Genomic DNA, 13,122 nt, shown 5'->3' with positions numbered 1-13,122 from the left:
TTGCCAGCGTATCTTGGCTCGCATTGTCAGCTTATCTTTGTTTTCCCATGTCAGAGCAAAGCTTTAATTATCTTATATCTTATCAAGTAGTCTAAAAGATGACTGATCTTCTCTAAATGACAGAAGTGACTCAGTCATTGCGAAACAAAACAAGCTTATTCTCATGGTTTTTGTTTGTTTTTCTTTATTGTCCACCACTTCAGGTCAACAAAAACAATGCCAAGCTTTGGAATAATGTTGGCCATGCTCTAGAGAACCAAAACAATTACGAAAAAGCCCTGCGGTATTTTCTCCAGGCCACCCGAGTCCAGCCAGGTAAGAAAAAACATTGTCATTCATAAATCATTACAGTCCGCTGAGCTCCATGGATGAGGCGATGGTATCACACATGCAATGAAACTTAATACTGTCAGGGCTTGTTAAATTACTTTTTAACTGAGTGAAAGGGGACATTGGAGGAGATTTGACGACGTATTTTCATTCTGAGTGTGGTAATAATGTAGACGATTTATTATCCACAGCATAATGACGTTGTCCTGTGTCATTATCGCTGCCTGCTGTTGCAGCTTTTCTGACTCTCAGGGAGTCACGTGAAAACAACTTAATGTTTTTTTTAACTGTATCAAGCATATACTGACTGTATACATCATTTTGATCACCGGCTCTTTGTATGAAATAGACTGAACAGGTGAATCCAGGTGAAGGCTACGATCCCCTGTGGGTTGCACCTGTTAAAGTGACTTAAGTCTTGAGACAGGCTAAAGAAGGCTATTTAAGACTAGAGACAATTTAGGGTTATGCAAAATGAGGTGCAACTGAATATATATATATATATATATATATATATATATAAGCAGGTGGTCCAAATGTTCTGTACACTGAGGGTAAGATGGAATGAGAAAAGTTTACAGGGATCAGAAACGTATTGAAAGGAATGGGTGTTGTAAATATACTTTATGATGGTACGATTATAACAACAGTTAATCTGTTTTGGATTTTCATTTCTTTTCCCTCACCCAGAAAATTCTCTTCACACGTTTGCTTTTGTTGAAAGCCATGCAGTGTTCTGTGACTGCACCCACCTGACCCGTGAATTCAGTTTTAATACACAAAACAGTTACAGAAAGTTAGGCCTTTTCCCAGCATGTCTGTTTTGCTCAGCAGCTTAGCTTGCAGGAAGCATTTCCTCGGTTGAGACATGAGCATTTTTGCCGGTTCACCGCCCAAGAGTGTTTCCCCAAGATTAATGATGTAAACACATTAACCCGATGAGGATTTCCTGGTTTGCTAATCATCAAGCATCAGCTTTGCTTGTGAGAGTGAACCGATGTGAACCGATTCACTTTCCTTACTGCTTCCCAGAAGAGTTTATTTTCTTTTTAGGTTCCTTACAACAAAGTCAGATTTTCTTGACTTGCATACAGCATGAAGCTTTTATTTCTCCTTGGGTATACTTAGCTTACTGTAGCTTAGTTTGCTTCTGTGTTTTAACATTGCACAAATAAACCAAAGTGGGGAAGAAAGTGTGAAAATACAATGGGGGAAAAAAAACACATCAACACAACGCACAAAAAGAAAATAGACTTAACCAGGGAAAGAAACAAACATACAAATACTGTAACATAATAAAATAAATATGCATACACAGTGAATATTGGTCTAGACGCCCTTAAAAATGTTATAGTTTGTATTGGCTTGAGGCCTGAAATTAAAGCCCATTAAATCGTACTTATTCACTTTCAGCTGGATATAGAAATCAGCAAAATCCTTATAAACAAAAGGCTACTAATTTCTGACAGTGTGTAAAAAAAATGGAAAAATAAAACTCCTTGGTTGCATAAGTTTGCACCTCCCCCGCAGTTAATACTTAATCAAAGTACCTTTTGTTTTGATTGCAGCAGTAAGTCTGTTTGGATAAGACTCTACCAACTTGGAAAATCTGAACCAATGGCATTCCAACTAACAGATAATGTTTGCAAATCCTCATTTGAACGGGCACTGCTGCACGTTTCACTCCACTGTCGTTAAATTATTGTTGCTAACCTTTATTACCATACAATGTTTCTGCAGATGACATTGGTGCTCATATGAACGTGGGAAGAACCTACAAAAACCTGAACAAGTCCAAAGAGGCCGAAGACGCCTACTTGATTGCCAAATCCCTCATGCCACAGGTATTTCAAAATGTCACATACAGCCAACGGTGCTTGACGCAAGTTGTTTGTTGTTCTCAAGCACAGCTCACCAAAATGTGTCTGTTTTCTAAATGTATTACGTCAAGAACCAAAAAAACGTCAAGACGAGAAAAAAAGCCAAGCTGTATATTTCTTATTTGAAACTAAATCAATCTAGATATCTTTTTGAGAGTGTGGATTTCCCTGTTTTTTGGTTCTTGAATTAAGCCTATTTGGAATCAATGCACCAGAGAAGCCTTATTTTATGTCCATTTTTCTTACCCAGCATATGGACTTTCTCTGTCATTTACTAAATATATTACATAGAATTAGAACCGTAGCACCCGCCCCTTTCCATGATTTAAATTTACCAGGTGAATCCAGGTGAAAACTATGATAAATTGATTTAAATTTTCACCTATTACATCAATTTCAGTCCTGAAGGAGTGATAGATGAAGGGAACAAACAATTTTTAAGCCTTGAGACAACTGAGACAAGGATTGTTTGAAAAGCGGTACATCGCTACATTAGCAAGGCTGAGCTACTGTCTTTTACATTGAGCGTATATCCACTTTTCAGCTGAGGTGAATTTAGTGTCATGCCCACTGAAAAGGTATTTTGAGCTGGAATTGCTTCTACTTTGACATTTCGTAACAGCGTTGTAAGACTAATGCCTTCTCTTTTGACCATGTATCAGATTATTCCTGGTAAGAAGTATGCCACACGCGTTGCCCCGAACCACCTGAACGTTTATATAAACCTGGCTAATCTGATCCGGGCCAACGACTCACGGCTAGAAGAGGCTGACCAGCTCTACCGGCAAGCAATCAGCATGAGACCAGACTTCAAGCAAGCCTACATCAGCAGGCAAGAATGTTAAATTTGCACTCATCAGATCTCAGTTCACTATGCTGGATGAATTATTAATATTCATACTTTTCACACACAAGCGGGAAAACAGTAACTTCAAATGCAAATTTTCCCCTTTTGGATCAATTGATAATCACAAATTTCACCTTTTTTAAAATGTGTCTTTGGTCTGCATTTGCAAACATTCACTACTTTTTCCTATAGCAAGACACTAAACATAGGGTTCTTATGCAGGTTCGGAAGGTCTTAAAAAGTTTAGGAATTGCACCAAAACTTCTGGAAAAGTATGGGAAAATATTGTTCAGTCCCAACACACACATGATTACACAGTTTATGTAGTTAAAAATCCACCGTTATTTCACCTACAGAGGTGAGAAAATTGCCCAGCACTCGGATATAACATGAACATGAGGGCAATTCTACTCCCAAACTCATAAATTGCCCTTACTTGCCAGTTTCTGTATAGTCCCTTCTTTTCTTCAGTTACGGATCACTTTTGAATTTCATGTTTGTAACATATTGTACTTTGTTATTTTAAAAACCACACACATACATAGTAATAATAATAAGTTATTTGGGTGTATGAGTCCAAGCAGTCAATATCTCATTCACTGTCAATGAGGCATCTCCAAGCTGTACATCAGACATATGACATCATCAGCCTCGGCTCTCCTGTTTTCAACTTTGACAGAGTTGTTTATGTTCGCAGTTGCTGAATGATGAGTCCTAAACCCTGGGAATGACGTGTGAATTCTTACACTGAGCGGCATTCCCCTTTGATGTGCCTTCACCGCGCAACACAAACACGACCTTATACATTTTGTCAGATATCTCATTTGAGCGATGTGCCCTTATATTGCCTTGATCTATGTTGTTTGTCTGTTCCGCTCCGCCACTCATGCCGGTCATAAACATGCTAGGGTACTTCTACACTCTCACACTGTTATCACATGCACTCAAGCGTGGCAAACAATGCTACTTGCAGGTCTTATTTTGCTTTTCTGGTATGCAGGGAAAGCGGCTTATGCAAAAGTGTATTGAATGCTTTGCACAGAAACAAGCACGTAATTCGTGATAAGCTGCGATCGGCTTGGTGCGGGTGGCGGTCTGCCGCTCCCAAAAAACTCAAAATGTAACTGCGCATGTGCCATTACAGGACACAGCTGTAAACACTCTATGAGCCCGACGGCTGCATCACTTTGGTAAAGCGGAGGTTTGCCACGCCAGAGATCCCGGGTTCAAGGCCAGTGTCCACCAGACGCGTTTTTGACCTGATATTTAGACGTGTGTGTGTTGGGGTTGGAGCCGACACATAGCCATGTTATTCAGTATTGCTGTGTCAACGAATGAATGATAATACCCAGTCACTATAAACTCACTATAGAGTACCATAGACACGCTAAGTCCCTGTAGTAATACTGTATTATAGTGATATTTCACTCTGTGTTTTTAGGCTGTATTTTAGCCTACCTTTTTTTTTCTCTCGGTTCGATTGCCCTGCAGCCTAGTTTATCTGTCTTGTCTGCTCTGTGCCTATAAATGAATAAATGCATAGCCTTAAGTTACCTTTGTATTGTGCCAGGAGTTCAGTTTCCTGATTGAAGCCACAAATTGAAACGAAAAAATGTGATGTGACCGCCATGCCTTCTCAAAACGCCAAGCTGGTTGCAGCTTATCACAAATTATATGTTTGTTGTTTGGTTGTTTAAACCCAGAGGGGAGCTCCTGCTGAAGATGAACAAGCCCACAGAGGCCCGGGACGCCTACCTCCGAGCCCTGGAGCTGGACCGCACCAACGCTGACTTGTGGTACAACCTGGCCATCGTCAACATTGAGATGAAGGAGCCCTCGGAGGCCCTGAAGAACTTCAACCACGCCCTGGAGCTCAACCCACGGCACAAGCTGGCGCTCTTTAACTCAGCCCTCCTCATGCAGGAGTCCGGTGAGTGACGGCAGTTGTGTGCCGGGGAAATTAACAGTCAACGGTCTGAATCAAATCCAAGCTCCAGCTGGAGTGAAACTAAGGCATGACTGGCTAGTTTCAAGCAGTATGGTAATGAACTGTGATATTTATTTGGAAATGCTTGCCACTTTTGGCAGTCTCCAGTTATTTGACACCAACGGGTAAGGGAAAAGGAAATAACCTGATTTTACCTTCAGGGTGTGGCCGGGTTCATGAGAAGTGGCCTCTCTATTGTGCTGAACCCTGTATGCACTGGCAGAGTTCATGGCCAAGTTTCTGTCAAGTCACGCTCCATTGGCACTGTGAGAGTAAAAACATTTACAAAGCGGTTTTATTCACAGCAGGTGTAACTGTTGGTTCAGGCAGCTTACGTCGGCTTTTTCACTCATGTTTCTGTGCTTTTGTAAATCTTAATAGAGTACCCATGCCTTCTTTCACGACTCGCACATTCTTTCTGCGGGTTAATCCAAATGCACACAATACATGAAGAATAATTCGTTGAGGCGTTTAAATGTCAGTGATAAAAGGAAGTTCACAAGAGAAGGTGAGTCATTAAGATAGCGATATTTCACCGCCTGCTTTCCTTCTCCAGCATGCTCACCTCGACATGACTCCAGTCAGCCTTTCATATTAAGTCCTCCTGGAAAGTCAGCACAGGTGTAAAGGCTTTTCCCCCACTTTCTAGTAATGCATTTTTCAAAATGACATATCTGCCATTGGGAAAAAGTGACAACTACACTTGAAAAAATGATTGATAACACAAGATCAAAACAAATTGCAGTACTTTCTAAAGAATATTAAGTAACTTAAGTCCTTAGAGCCTGCTTCTGCTACATTTTAGAGATGTTGAATGACTTTAGAAAATGCATGTATTGCATTTTGGAATTAAACTCAGGTGCAATCAGGTGAAATTCTTGAAATTGAAAAAGCTGACAAAAAGCAGGAAAAATCCTTGAAAAATCCATGTCAATCTTTCCAACAAAAACACCTTAATTATATCAGCTGTCCTCCTGATTGTTTTATATCTTCATTGCATTCTTCTGCTGTCCCTCTGGTTCTTGTGGCAGGTGAGCCCAAGTTCCGGCCCGAGGCCAATCGTCGTTTCCTGATCTATGTGGAGGAGGAGCCAGAAGACGCCAACGGCTACTTCAACCTTGGCATGCTAGCCATGGACGCCAATGAGAATGCGGCGGCCGAGCGCTGGATGCGTAGGGCCATCGGTTTGCAGGCTGGTTTCCGCAGCGCCCTGTTTAATCTGGCGTTGCTCTACTCTCAGTCCAGACGTGAGATAGACGCGCTGCCCGTGTTGGACGAGCTGCTACGCCACCATCCGGAGCACATCAAGGGCCTGATCCTGAAAGGTGACATCCTAATGAACCACAAGAAGGACACACGCGGCGCTAAAGCCTGCTTTGAACGCATCCTGCGCATGGATCCCACCAACGTGCAAGGAAAGCACAATTTATGCGTGGTCTACTTCGAGGAGCGCGACCTGCCACGGGCCGAGCGCTGCCTGGAGGAGACCCTGGCCCTGGCGCCAAACGAGGAGTACGTGCGTCGCCACTTGAGTATTGTTCGTAGCAAAATGGCTGCAATGAGCATGGCAGGGCAGCCGCTTAGCTCAGTAGAGGGAGCCACCATGTCAGCTAAGGAGGAGAAGGGGAAGAGAGCAAAGGAGGGGGTGGAGAAGGTTGTGGAAGGTGAGGAGGAAGGGAGGGGTGCCGCCGCCGCTGTTGGAAAGGGGGCTGGGGATGAGAAGAATGTGCGGAAATCCTCTGCAGAAAGCCTCGGAGGCGTAGGCGAGGACCAATCAGAGCCGCTGGACAGTAGCCAGGCTGACAAGCGGACTAAGAGCAAGTCCACTAAAGAGATTAAAGATATAGAGAAAAAAAGGGCAGCTGCCTTGAAGAGACTAGAGGAGATTGAGCGCATATTAAGTGGTGATTGACATTGCTGTAATTTATAGCTGGACTACTTTTATAGCGCTCTTTAAGACTGCATTTCCCCCCCCCCCAATAGAAATGTGTACTTTAATCCATTGCCATTTTATTTTTTGATTTGTTTGTGTTTTTAGGCCAGTTTGCATGGTCCTGTTGTTTTAACACCAATCACGAAAAGAAGGGAAATGTTGTATTACACGTGGAGCTCGTGTAACAATAAGCACAAGGCGATTTGGGATGAATCTATTTAAATCTTATCACAGATGTGGATGCCAATGCGTGTGCTTCATCTGAATGTCATTTCACATATCTTAGGCGTGCAGTAGTTCTATATATATATATATATTTGTTTTGTTTTTCCCATGTGTAGTCATTGTTTATCACTGGATTTTTTTATTTTTCTAAGATGTGAGTCACTCCTGTGCTTAGTTATTGTTTTTAAAAATGGAATGATTGTATCACGGACAATTAAAGGAAGTGACATGTTCCCCAGCTTCCCTCAAGGCAGGATGATATCTACATGCGCCTCAAAATAACCCGCCCCACATACAACGCAAAATACCACTACATCCACACTACATGAACGCCAGGCTTATGTTGCATCGCAGCAATTTCTGTTAATCTTTATCGATCTCGCTCGGCGTTTCCTGCCGCTGCATCATCAGCCTCGGCGCTCGCAGTTCCCTTTCCCTCTAAATTTCATTGCGATCCCATCTATAGACTATTATCTCACTCACTTTGTCACATTACCCCTCCCGTTGTCCACGCCTCGCTCCACCCCCACCCCCACCCCCACCCTTCAGCCCGCCACAGCCACGTTAATTTACAAATGGTTTCCTGCTAAAATCCTACGTACACATCGGTCGGATTGCGGCGACACCAGTCCTGTGTGATGATTGCTGCTGCTGCTGACACATGCTCATCCTCGGCCCCGGGCCTCGTCATGTGTTCCTCATTCAGCCGAGGTTCCTTCCACTCCGCAGCGGCAATTTCACAGCACACTGGCAGAAAACAGTTCCCCTCTTTCTCCTGCCGCAGCGTGTTGACCTTGCTCTCGCTTTGCCGACGAAATGGACTTCACAAACGGTGCCCTAAGATTGTGTTTTTTGAGTTTTTTTCCAGGTTTTTCAACATTTTACATCCCCTTGTATTCGCTTGATTTAACATTTCACTTGTGGTTACTTACTTGAATGAGAATGCTAGGAATTTCTTAGTCGTGTACTATCTGCTAACATTTAAAACTGTTGTATTGAAAGAAGTTAAATCTCAGTAAACAGAAAAAATATTATTGCTACTTACCGTGCAAAACTATAAACACAATCCCCAGCTTGTGTCTCCCTCCAGGCCATCCTCCTCTATAACCTCACCTCCATGAAACGCAGTGCTTGCGGGCCTTATTGGCTACTTTCCGCTCTGATTGTTTAGATTTGAATGAGATCGCTTGCAGGACAAGGAGGCTGCGCCAGATACTCGGCGAATAACTGATAGACATGTCAGTAAAATTGGCTTCATCGAAATGACACTTTTATTCATTCACAAGAAGAGTTGACAGCGTACAGCGTCATTTGAACCCACAGTCAAACTTGACCTCAGTCGACCCGTGTCTGGCCATGAGTCAGCTCTGCACTATTTAATTAATCACGGTCATTACTTGGCAAATTAAGCGGAGCGGAAATATTGTTTCTTTTTTTTACTCGACATTATGAGCTGTTGTTGATAGCGGCGCCGCTCCCATGATGTTTTTTTCCTCCCCACAGTGCAATAATTCATCAGCACTGTGACACTCTGCTTAATGCAGTTCTAACTAATGGAAACACAAAGTCATTTAATTTTCTAAAAGGAAGACGATATGTTACGAGAACAGTTAATATGGCGGTATTAAGTAGCCGGGGCCCGCTGATGCAATTACAGCATCACTATGCATTTTCTCTATTGCTTTAGTTAGGTTATATGTACAGATGCGTACGGTGTATGTGTATCCAGTGTTATTTATTTATTTTTTTTTTATATGCACTGCAAACATGTTATTGTTTACCACTGACTGTATGCTTTAAATCACGGTACATTATGTGTGTCAGTGTTCATTTTGTAAAAAAAAAAAAGGTCATAGATTGTTATCACCCTTAACCAACAGCGCCCATTTCACTGTTAACATCGACGAAACGTTCACACACCCCTCAGCTGCTGAAATGGGTACAGATTTGAGAAAGGAAGCGTCCAGTTCACATATCCTGTGTTTAACCTGAAGTTGCTGAATGATTGTTTGATTGATTTTGTACGATTTAACAAAAGATTTAACGGTTTCTTTTTTTTTTTTAATTGCAATAGCCCTTGGTGGTGGGGGTCTAAGTTGTTAAATAAAGTCAGGTGACAACTCATTCCTCTTGTTACTCTTTTTTTTTTTTATTGTTTACTACAGTGTGATGCGTTCAACATGCACATAATCAGAATTGATCCGTGCAATATTGCTGTCGGGGAGTTTGTTGTAGAAATATATTCGATCATTACAGCGGAGAGGTGGCTTCCTCTGCGGTTCCTGTTCATTTCTTACCACAGGCCCTTCATGTATCATCCCTTGCATGATGCCAAACTGAATCTGAATTATCAAATTGAATTACAAATTGAAATTCAATGTACCGAACGTATGTTGTCAGTCTCTCCGACCAATAGGATCTTCAGTGTAATGTCATTTCCCAGTGCACAGGATCTGATGTAACTTCCCCCTTGTGCTATTTTAGGAGTGCACTTAAGTTGAAACCTAGCTTGGATGTTACAGGGGGAAAAAAAGGGTCAGAGCAGTGATGTCATCGGGGTAGGAAATGTTCACTTCCCATAGCAGATGTTTGGTTGAATTCGGACCACGACGCCCCCAGAAGGCTCAACAAGAAGTCCTGCCTCCCTCTCTACCCGCTCTCAACACTAAACAGAGATATTGTCACCTACATTTCCCCACAGCTACTGCACACTGATGCCTCTATCTAGATAACATCACCCAATCATCTCTAAACTTCCTATTAAGACTTAAGTCTTATAATAAGCCGTTTTAGAACATAGTTTCGCCAAATAGCCTTTTTATTGATACAAGGGAACATAGCAGAGGGATACCATTTAGGAGAGATACTTCCTGTTTGGATCTACTTTTATTTTTAAATACAAATTTTAGTGTAAAGCAAGAATAGAAATGCAAAATGACGACAGACCCAGTTACTGCTTTATTGTCTTAAAAGCGGGATCTGTTGTTGAATCTGTTCACCAACGTGTTCAATGGAAGTTTTCAGGCTGTTTTCATGACCTCATTTGAACGCTACAAACTCCAAAAGTCCAGCTGCATCTGATCTTAGTAGTTTATATTCTGGTTTTCATGACGATCAAGAAGAATGACCCCCATGATAAAACTAAGTGGAATATTGGCCCTGCAAATGCTCAGATAACAGTAACAGTAGAAGACTGCGGCTGTGTTATGCAAACTCCCTGGTGTGAATGTGTGTTTGAAAGTGAAGCAGGACTGCGCTAACAAAGAGCGTGCCACCAATTTTGTTTTTTCTTTTGGCAATCTCTAATTTGCATTTTACCCAGCACCTATACCTGTAAAAAAAGCTGCTATCCAAACAATATATTTTATGTTCCAGCATGAAAGGCTGGCAGGAAGTCAGTCACGCTCACTTAACAACCGGTGATGCAGGTGAAGGGAAGGTGGTCCAGTTCAGTGGCTGTGAACCGAGCGGTGCATCATCGCGTCCCGAGGAAAGTGTTGGTGAACAAACAATGTCTGGGTTCTTTCAAAGTCAAAGGAAATGAGCAGCTGTAGTGAATGTTTGGAGTGAAAACCTGCATATTCCAGGTCTAGGATCATGATGGTGCACGGTTACTTTGGACTGCAGTTTTTTATGAGAGGTGCTACACAAATAAAGTCTGTTATTATTGTTATTATATGCATGAGTAGGCTTTTCAGTAAATTTTTTACAATAATTGTTTTTCTCCTATGACTTCAAGGTGCTTCTGATCTCATTGCACCATAAGCACCGACACGCACCAGATGCCGGAGCGCGGAGTCAAGCCAAGTCAAGCCAAGTCTATTTGTATAGCTAGATATATATTGTGAGCACATGAGCAGGTCTACTTTATGATCTGATATGCGTGTTATTATTTCCACATTACTGTATGATTATGTAAACCTATTTACTCGCACTAGAATAAAAATCTTGGAGGAAAAAAAATGCTCGGAGAAAAAAGGATAAAGACTGGAACGGATGAACTTGTTAGAGCTTTTCGCAGCACTCAAGAACAGGATTAGTAAAATGGTCTTTTAACATATTTTCTATCAAATAAAGTTTACTATTAAACTGCCTCTTGCCCCCCCGCCCCCCAGTCTCTGCGTCTCGCTCTCCGGGCCTCCATGGTGCTGAAAGGACGCACTGTGCAATCTTGTTGACTTGTAGCTGCAGCAGCTTCTTCTCAGTCCCAAACATAATGATCTCGTTCTCACTCTTTAATAAGTCGTTCCTACAACATAAGGATCTTGTTCCCACGAGTTAAAGAAATAAAAAACGCCATTTCACCTCCGGGGCTCAGTAGAAAACAATAGCAGTTGTGTATCCAAAAAACATAAAATCCTTGAAAGAAATCACACCCCTACTTTCCCCTCCCTGATCTCCTGCCATGGATTGGTTTGTGGTAGTTTTTACGAGTTAGACAGTGAATCTCTTGTCATGGGGCAAAGAGGAAAGACATCACTGCAGACAGCCGCAGGCTCCGCTGACCACCGACACTCCAATGCATAATAACTTCAGTAATTACTTTTCAAAACTTGGTGAATGAAGCAGCACAAAATCAAAGGGAAAAGTTTTCAACACCCCATCACAGCCAGAACCTCGCCTTTTGGAGCACAGCCGTCACTGTCAGGCCGTCAGTCACAGTGTGCGTTTCATGTGGCTGAAAGGTTTGCCTTGGGGCTTTCGCTGTCATGCATACCTGTGCTGCAGAGTGTTTACATTCGACTCTCTTGCCAGATGATAATATGTTAAATGGTAAATGTTGCATTCAAATTTATCTGCTTCAACGGTTGTTTTTGTCCGTGGTTAGGTTTCCCACGGTCATGGAAACCTAAAAAGGAATTTAATAGAATTTGAAAATTGACATTTCCAGGCCTGGAAAAGTTGGAAATGTCATGAAAATCTGTCCATCATCTTTTTTTTTTTCAGCTGGCCAAGTGATCTAGTCACATTTGAGTAGTAACCCAGAGACCCGGGACACTAAATCTGCTATTAAAAAAAAAAGGAATAAATTTAACATACATTGACAAATATTAATCAATGGAATTGCACTACATGTCATACAACGGTGATGGAAGTCAAGGAGTGGAAAACCCCGCAAAAGGCCGTCCTAGCAGGGGCCTTTTGCTTTCCTAGCACTCCAGTGAGTCCTGGAGTGAATCCACTTCCCATATCTGTGTGAATGTGTACAGTATGTTTACACAGTACAGCAGGGCAAGCTGCAGTGAGGTATGCTAAGACATAAGACTTTTTATAGTTTGTTTTATCATATTTAGACACCAGATGGGTGGACAAAATGAGTTTGGACAAGAATAAATCAAGAGTCTAATGATCTAGGTCATACTTGAAGCTGGCATACTCTCTGTAAAAAGAATGTGAATAAACTTGACATCAGTTAGCTCTTCTTCAAACATTGCCAAATAATTTGAACTACCATCTCTTTGGGAAAAAATATTTATTCCATGTTGAAATTATACATGACAGAATACCATTTCTCACTTGTTTGAGCAAAGACTGAATCTCATCACTTTGAGCAGCCACTTTTCACGTTGTTGTTTTGAGTTTGATTATGAATCAAATTTCACACACGCTGCCTGAAGCATACATACTGTCTACACAGAAAGATATGTTCGACTGTAGCTCTGAAACTCTGGGTGGTTTTTTATTTGCTTTTAAGTCAAAACTTGAGGAATGTAAGCCTGTTGTATCTGGTGCTGGTGCCGAAGGGGGTCTAGATGCTGTCTCAGCCTTTTGCAATCACTCAACAACCAGCACACCCGCTCTCTCTCTCTGAAGAAACTGCTGGAAGCGTCACTCTCAAGCCCTAAACCTCAGTTTCATCTTCAATAGGATGCAGCACTAACATGAGCATGTGAATGCTCATGTCACAAAAAAGTCGCCT

General features: G+C 41.9%; 1 protein-coding gene across 2 annotated transcripts in view; it reads left to right on the top strand.

Moving 5' to 3' along the window:
• Positions 1–9,326, top strand: part of tmtc3 (transmembrane O-mannosyltransferase targeting cadherins 3) — a 30,977-nt gene extending 21,651 nt beyond the window's left edge. For both annotated transcript variants that reach the window (XM_071925526.2, XM_071925527.2), the window contains exons 10-14: positions 204–315; positions 2,071–2,174; positions 2,873–3,042; positions 4,761–4,987; positions 6,076–9,326. In XM_071925526.2, the coding sequence (XP_071781627.2) occupies positions 204–315; positions 2,071–2,174; positions 2,873–3,042; positions 4,761–4,987; positions 6,076–6,956 (1,494 nt within the window). In that variant the 3' untranslated portion in view covers positions 6,957–9,326. The remainder of the gene's footprint in view (positions 1–203; positions 316–2,070; positions 2,175–2,872; positions 3,043–4,760; positions 4,988–6,075) is intronic.
• Positions 9,327–13,122: the final 3,796 nt, after the last annotated feature.

The sequence above is a fragment of the Centroberyx gerrardi genome, chromosome 4 (assembly GCF_048128805.1).
Source record: "Centroberyx gerrardi isolate f3 chromosome 4, fCenGer3.hap1.cur.20231027, whole genome shotgun sequence".
Lineage (NCBI taxonomy): Eukaryota > Metazoa > Chordata > Actinopteri > Beryciformes > Berycidae > Centroberyx > Centroberyx gerrardi.
The sequence above is the reverse complement of the archived record's forward strand: the minus strand, read 5'-3'. Positions and strand labels throughout refer to the sequence as shown.